Source organism: Citrus sinensis, chromosome 8, assembly GCF_022201045.2.
Source record: "Citrus sinensis cultivar Valencia sweet orange chromosome 8, DVS_A1.0, whole genome shotgun sequence".
NCBI classification, from domain to species: domain Eukaryota; kingdom Viridiplantae; phylum Streptophyta; class Magnoliopsida; order Sapindales; family Rutaceae; genus Citrus; species Citrus sinensis.
The window spans coordinates 2,194,845-2,202,698 of NC_068563.1; the positions used below are offsets into that span (position 1 = coordinate 2,194,845).

Here is a 7,854-nt window from a genome sequence, read left to right on the forward strand (position 1 = left end):
TGCACCGTTGTAGATAATGAATTTGAGTCCCATCTAAAAATTCGCCATTCCCTATAAACACTTATTACATCGGTGTGAATTTAGTCTGTAAACCTAATAAGAGAGGACCTTTTGGAAAAGTATACAGTAAAAAATGAGAAAAATGATGAGACAGCCAAGCTAGGTTTTGTTACAAACGAGTGTACAAGCTGTAAAACCCTAACAGGATGTTAGGTTTGGCTATTGAATGAAGGTCGATTCAGCCGTTGAGTTCATCATGATCCTGATATGAGCTATACCTGTAGCCTAGCTGTAGCTATAGTTATAATTCTTCCTAAGAAGAACAAAAAAGTTTGAACAGAACGGCTAAGCAAATCATCATGATCGGCTTGAATTTAAGTATATGAATAATGCATGCTCCCGATTGAACCAAACGGAATCAATTATACACGAGCAAGTCATAGGCACGTTTATAATAAAGAGATAAAAGAGTATGGAACTAGAATTAACCTTTTCTTTCACTCACACGTTTTCTTTTTGAAGCGCAGACAAGAATTTTATTCAACGACGTAAATAGTAGTGTATAATAAGGTATTGAGATCGATTTACAAGCAAATTGTTACTGTAAGTAGGGGCTCAAATTAAAATATCACAATGTGACATAGACGAATGCAAAAGAGACGCCTTCACAAAATTATCTGTATCAACTTATAATGTTGTACACATTATTCTTAATAGATAAATACATCTAAAATTCCTTGTGCCTCGCATGATATATTATTAAGAAAATTATAGAAAAAATCCTAAAATATTAAAATTTCAACAGAGGAAAAAAAAAATTCCCAATTTTAAGTAACCTGCAGAGTTTAGTGAGACTTATTGGACACCCTGAGGTGGTGACTGACGGACTGGTGAGATGAGTCTTCAGTTCTAATTAGACTGAAGAAGGAGCAAGGGGGTGATGGGTTGATTAGGCTGCAAGCAAAGGGCTGTCAATTAATTAATAAAAGCAGCTGCAGGCAACAAGCTAGCCGTGTTGTCAGTTTTGGCGTACGTTATTGAGCAATGTATTCAACTCACTCTCTTAATACCAGAACCTCCCAAAATTAAATGAATTTATTTTCACTTTCTCACACAGCTCACAAAAAAGTTCTCATTTTTCTTTTGTTGCATAAAGTAAGCAGTAGAAGTGCTGTGTGTTCTCACAAGACTGATAAAACATTTCCAAGTACTTGCTTTTAGCGTTAAATAAAGAAAAAAAGTTCTGGTTCTTTCAGAAACAAACTGATGGGCATTTGTGGGTACTTGTTTCTTTAGCTTTTGGCGGTTTTTGAGTAAATTTGTATTTTTTCTTTTCCCCTTCTTTCTTTTTCTCTCATAGTGGGTTTAGTAATTAGTACTCAGTGAGTTAGTGTTCAGGCATGGCCCATTATGTAATGTCATTGTTCTTCCTCACTTAGTATAGTGAAACAAGCAAAGCTACAGCAATAGTGGTGTAGATTTCTTGGTACGTTTTTCCTTCTTCTTTTTTTTTTTTTAATTTATTCTTTGGTGGGTGTTGTTGAAATTACCAAATTTGAAATGGGTTTGTTTTATTTTTACGCTAGAGTTAGAAGTTAGGAAGCAATGCTGAAGGCTTTTGCAGATTTGAGAAATAGGGTCTTGGGTTGTGTTGGGGTTTGCACGGAGAGTGGCTTTTGGGGACTGTCCTTTTTGTTTAAACCAACTTGAAGTTTGATAATGGGGCTTCTACATGTGGGGATTTAGGGTTTATGCTTATTATAACAGTACAATATGATCTTTTGGCTTATTATTTAACTAGATTCCTCTGAATATTCTGGTAGATTTCTCTGATCACAGTTCATATTTTAGTCATATGGTTGTTCGGTAGTTAATATTTGATAGTTGATTACTGCTATAATTTTAATTTCTATTGTGATCTTTCTCATTTATGCCCACATAAAGATAGATGCTTGTTGTCTACCGTTTTGGTGATTCCCTAAGCTGATACCAAGATGCTGTTTTCCGTTGCAGGCTTTCAAACTTCAACGGTTGGGAAAACATTATGTATATAATTATATATACACATTGATTTGTATATTTCAAGTTTGGAACTTGAAGCTTTAAAGTAACTCAATTGGTCTTGGTGGCATGAATCTTTACAAGCTTTTTTAAAAGGCAAAACAAAGAAACAGAGTAACCAGAACTCAAATGATAAACAATTAGTTAGTGAGGTGGAGTCAGATTTGTGCTTGTGGGGTGTCTCTGGGTTTTGAGAATTGTTTAGTGTAGATGGTGATAATTATTTAGTGTTAAGAGTCTGTTGGCTATGTCTCCTGAGCTAACCGGTTGAGCCCGGACTCCGTGGGCTTTGCCACCACCCAAGGAAACAATCTCTTCTTTGGCTCTCTTGCCATTGAAGAGAACCTTTTGTTAAAAAATTACTCAAACCCCCCAATTATCTATTCCTTTATCTTATTTGGACTCCTTGCCTCGATTGCTGTCAAGATTCGGTCATACTCTTCACGGCATATATCCCTACCCTTCTTTGGATCCTTTACTCTCTGTAAGCCCAAATAGTTGGTCATTCACAAATTTGGTCCCCACAACTGGGGAATTCTCATTCCATTCCTGGAAAATTTTCCTCGATTTGTGTAATGTGTGTTTTACTTGGCTATGCTGTAGTGAGTGTGAGTTGTTTGATTTAGAAGTGGAAAGCTGAGTAGTGCGAAAGGTTCGTTTTTCAGGTGTCGAAGAAGAAGTACATCATTTGCTTGGCAAGATGAAGTTTATGAAGCTTGGATCAAAGCCGGACTCTTTTCAGGCTGATGGGAATAATGTTAGGTGAGATCTCTTGGTGCCTTACTTTCTCTGTATTATTTTTTTCCCCTAGCTCTCAGATTTGCTGGATGCATTTCGGTTCCTTCTGCATAAATCTTAGTGTATGGTTTTCAGCTGCTTTTCTGTTCATTGAAATTGAATGTTCCGTTCTAGTACCTTTCTCAATTTGTTGTTGCTTAACAAGGTGCTTTTATTATTTTTGCTATATGGATGGTATGATTTCCGAGTCTTTTCTGGAACGTCGTGTCTTATTATTTTCCTATTGCCTTATAATACAATATTGACCAGCTTTGATGCTGGGTTTGCCTTCTTAAACGCCTGTATGTACCTTGTCAGTATCAGGCCCTTTTTCAGGAATATTAAGATTTGAAATGTTATGGTCAGTATCTTGATACTCAAAGAGGAGATTGTTCCTGCTTCAAGCATTTGTCACTTTTCCAGATCAATATCCCCTGAGAACTGTAGATGTTTCTGTTTCCATTGTTGGAACAGAAAACCTGGTATTGGTTTTATGTAGCTCAAATTTAATCATCTACTGGCACTATTTTGTTACCTGGATATGTCGGAATCTTAGACATTCATATAAGATGACTGACACTACTAAGGAAATAAGAATTTATCTTTTAACCATTTCATTTGTTCGATGATTGCCTCCAACATTGTATGTATACAATGTCAGGGAGCTTGTAGATTGATGCTAAAACTAGGTATAAAAGCATTATGAGGCATGTCAACCCCGTATGTTCTGTTTGATTTATATCAGGAATGGTTGTTTCACCTCAGTCCTACAAGTGCACATAAAATTTATTCTTCTTTGGGAATGCTGACCAGTAAGTATGACTGTTATGATTGTAAACTCTCCTTTTAAATTGTGATGCTTATATGAAAACTAATAATGCTGATGGAAACTTGGGAAATCATTGCTTCATCTTTCTCAAATTGTCAAATTTACTCAAAACCTTTGTTTTTATTTCACTTTAGTAATTCACTATAATCCGATTCTTTGATGTGGGCATTAGATAAAATGCTTTCAGAGTCATCTCCGATAACCTCTTTCACCTTATAAAGTTAAGCTTTGCAAGAAAATAATTGAAGGTCGAATTTATTTATTTATTTATTTGGAGGGAGGTTGAAGAAATTAGATGCACTTTATTCCTTATATTAATTTTCGGTTTACCTAGTTCATCATATTTTTGTGTAATTATGGAGAGATTTTGGTAACAGCATGAAGAAAATATTTGTTCACAGGTACGCTGCAAGTGAGTTGGCGACTGATGTTATTGTTGTTGTCGATGACATAAAGTTTCATCTGCATAAGGTATGATGTCTTTTTACCCGAAAGGGCCTTGTAGTATATGCTTTTGTATGCTTTGTAGAGCATATGCTCATCTTATGCGACTAAGAAAATGAAAAAAAAAATGGTTTGCAGTTTCCCCTGCTGTCAAAAAGTGCCTGCTTGCAGAAGTTGGTAGCAACCGCCAATGAAGCCAACAACAACGAAGTTGACATTTCTGATATTCCTGGTGGGCCTTCTGCATTTGAGACTTGTGCCAAATTCTGTTACGGCATGACTGTTACCCTCAATGCATACAATGTTGTGGCGGCTCGATGTGCAGCCGAGTACCTGGGAATGCATGAAAGTGTTGAGAAAGGGAATTTCGTTTACAAGATTGATGTCTTCATCAGCTCTAGCATTTTACGCAGTTGGAAAGATTCAATCATTGTTCTACAGACAACCAAGTCTCTGTTACCAATGTCTGAGGAACTGAAGGTAGCCAGCCATTGCATTGAAGCCATAGCTACCAAGGCCTGTGTTGATGTGTCTAAAGTTGACTGGTCATACACGTACAACCGCAAGAAACTTCCAGAGGAAAATGGGAATGATCCAAACTGGAATGGTGTCAGAACACGAGCAGTGCCAAAGGACTGGTGGGTTGAGGATTTGTGTGAGCTTGAGATTGATTTTTATAAGCGCTGCATAATGACTATTAAAACCAAAGCCATACTTTCTAATGAAGTGATTGGCGAGGCCTTGAAAGCTTATGCTTACAGAAGGTTATCAGGCTTCAGCAAGGGTATGATCCAATCTGGAAATGTGGGAAAGTACCGATCCATTGTTGATGCAGTTGTATGGCTGTTGCCTGCCGAGAAAGGCAGCGTCTCTTGCAGTTTCTTGCTCAAGTTGTTGAAAGCAGCCATTATCGTAGATTCGGGAGATATGGTCAAGGCGCAGCTGGTTAGAAGAATAGGACAGCAACTAGAGGAGGCCTCTGTAAATGATATTTTGATAAGAGCACCTGAAGGGGAAAGTACTATGTATGATGTTGACATGGTGCACAAAATAATTGAAGAGTTTTTGATGCAAGATAAGAACGCTGAAACTGATGTACCAGAAGAACACGAGGTTGTAGAGATAAGAAGACCGGGTGTTTTATCTGATGCTTCCAAGCTAATGGTGGCAAAACTTATGGATGGGTACCTCACTGAAATTGCAAAGGATCACAATCTACCTGTAGCAAAATTTGTTGATCTTGCCAAGTTGGTGTCAGGTATCTCCAGGCCCACTCATGATGGGCTTTACCGGGCCATTGATATGTACCTCATGGTAAGAGTTGTTTGAAAGGTTTGTTTACTCGTTGTGCACATGCAGTTAGTATTTTTGTGACCTACAATGTCCTGTTTGCTCTTGCATTTTCAGGAATATAACATTTCTTTGTATTTGGATTTTCATGGTGTAAGTTTTGACCTCTATTAATGGCTGTTGCACTTGACTAATTTAGGTATATTAGTTGTGACAAAAAAAGTTAGGACATCATTACATAGTTGCTGATTACATCCTAAACTGTGCCCTGATGCAGGAGCATCAAGCAATTAGCAAGAGCGAAAGGAAGAAAATATGCAAGCTGATGGACTGCAGGAAGCTATCAGTTGATGCCTGCATGCATGCTGTCCAAAATGAGAGACTTCCATTACGTGTTGTTGTGCAGGTACTCTTTTTCGAGCAAGTCAGGGTGGCTGCCGCGTCGGGCAGTAGCACTCCTGACCTACCTAGAGGTCTGAAGGATTTAAACAATGGTTCTCGTAGGAGCTCAAGGTCAGCAGCAACCAATCCAGAGGAAGATTGGGATGCTGTAGCCACAGCTGAGGAGCTGAAAGCCCTAAAAGGGGAGCTAGCTGCCTTAAGGTTAAGCAATGGAGTGGGAGGGAGTGAGAGAAATGGAAGTGACAAGGCTGCCATAACTAAAATGAAAGGGTTGCTCAAGTCTAAGAAGATCTTTGCAAAGCTCTTTACAAGCAAAGGAGGACAAGGTGAAAACAGTGGCTCAGATTCATCAGAGAGTCTCGGTTCTGCCATCCTGGAAGAAACTAAATCCACACCTTCCAGAAACAGAAGGAATTCAGTTTCTTAGTAGAGTCAATTTACATAAGAGTTGCTTTTTCCTGTTGGTCTCTTTTGAGCTTTGACCACTCTAAAATGACATCAGCAACTTCAGAAACTAGTGTTTATGTTTAAAACTAAGCAAAACAGATCATATATAGTCTGTAAGAAAAAGTTGGAAGTTCATTTTGCAGCTGGGTTGTGCAGAAACTTGTAGAAGCAGATGCATAAATCAAGAGGCGAGCCTCCACTAATTTTGTAATGTCACATTTCTCAGCATTATCGCTTGTGACAGCTGACTTGGCTTCCACACATATAGCCCATTACGCAACTTTTTCACTTTAAGGTCACCAATGATGAGTAATTAGTAATCAGCATTACTTTAATGTTTAATCTTCTGTCATTATTATTAGGCAAATGCTATGTTACAATTAATGTAACATAGCTCCCTTATTATTATTATTCTTAATCTTTTAGCTCTGCATGCATTTAAATAAAATTTAGACACTCGCACCGGATAACTTCTACCATTTTATCTAATTGGGCGAAGCCAACTAGAGATGGCAAAAGTTCGGGTCGGGTCTGGGTTTGGGGCTGTCTGGGACCGACCCGGATGTCAAACTTAGCTATCCGGACCCGCACCGTGCCCGGAATTTTTCTATGCGGGCCGGGCACATGCCCGACACTATCCGGGCACGGGTTTTTTCGTGGGTTTTCTCTACCCGGATTTGAGTGATGATGAATTCAAATGAGGTCAAAATCAAACTCTCATAATATATGTATGGCTTCGAAATTAACCATTTAACTTCCTCTTTTACAGAAATTCATCTTCCAAGTTTCCAGATGCAGAATACACCATATCCAAAGAAGCGACTCAAATGCAGGTTCTACAATTTTCCTTTACATTGACTACTAGAGCTGTTACTTAGACAAAAAAAGGTTCAATTTAAATTTGTTGGATTGCAGCATTCGTTGCAACCTCACAACAGGTCATGCTTAAGTAGGGAGTTTTAAACAAAGGTTTGCCATATTCCTCTGAAGGTATAAAAGGTAAGGATTAAAAAAAGAAAAAAAGAAAAAAAAACAATCAACACCATTTGAATTTTCCGCAATGCGTTTGTACGATGAAGTAGAAAAAATATTTCAACAGAAACAACTAGATTGAAATATTTCAGACTAACAGTAATGCTCTGTTTATATAAGGAAGGGAAAAGACTAACAGTAATGCTCTTTCTTATTATGTTCTGTGCAGGCATTAACAATGTAAACACTTCCAGCATCCAAGAAAATAATTAAGCATATATTGAAAGCAATTTCATCATTTTTTTTTTTGAAAAAACAGCCAAAAAAAAATTACTTCGTGGGTCGTGGCTGTGGGTTGCAAGCTTGCAACTGATATGGTGACAACTGAAAAAACAATGGAGTGAGAGTGTGAGACCAGCTATGGTGGCAGACGCCGTCGCGCGGTGGCTGCCGCTGAGAAGCTGACCAAACAATGAAGAGCTCTTTGACCGTTTGACAGATTAACGAGTGACGACTGTGCTTTGCGGTTCGTGGAGGGAGAGGCGCGGTCAACTGTCAATACTACATCGCCATCGGTGAAGGATGGGTGGTGGCTGAGGCTGACTGGTTGTTGGTGGAGAGACGGAGGGAGG

At 38.4% G+C, this 7,854-nt stretch overlaps 1 protein-coding gene across 10 annotated transcripts; it reads left to right on the forward strand.

Annotated features, from left to right (window-relative positions):
* Positions 1–764: 764 nt before the first annotated feature.
* On the forward strand, positions 765–6,544 carry LOC102609420 (BTB/POZ domain-containing protein NPY2). Of its 10 annotated transcripts, none has more exons than XM_052432987.1 (7): positions 1,055–1,486; positions 2,014–2,545; positions 2,727–2,823; positions 4,069–4,138; positions 4,250–5,425; positions 5,519–5,554; positions 5,679–6,544. In XM_052432987.1, the coding sequence occupies exons 3-7, from the start codon at positions 2,762–2,764 to the stop codon at positions 6,228–6,230; spliced, it is 1,896 nt and encodes a 631-aa protein (XP_052288947.1). In that variant the 5' UTR covers positions 1,055–1,486; positions 2,014–2,545; positions 2,727–2,761; the 3' UTR covers positions 6,231–6,544. The 10 variants fall into 10 exon arrangements, with proteins under 10 accessions (XP_052288946.1, XP_052288947.1, XP_052288949.1 ...); XM_052432989.1 differs by having other exon boundaries at positions 2,014–2,046; XM_052432990.1 differs by having other exon boundaries at positions 2,014–2,030.
* The last annotated feature ends 1,310 nt before the right edge of the window (positions 6,545–7,854 follow it).

What these genes read in the sequence shown, in the direction of transcription:
- LOC102609420 (XM_052432984.1), top strand. Translation starts at nt 1,733, where the DNA reads ATGTGGGGATTTAGGGTTTATGCTTATTATAACA. An exon ending in TAAAGTTTCATCTGCATAAG is followed by an intron (nt 4,139 to 4,249) that starts GTATGATGTCTT and finishes AATGGTTTGCAG; the next exon opens with TTTCCCCTGCTGTCAAAAAG. An exon ending in TGTATTTGGATTTTCATGGT is followed by an intron (nt 5,555 to 5,678) that starts GTAAGTTTTGAC and finishes GCCCTGATGCAG; the next exon opens with GAGCATCAAGCAATTAGCAA.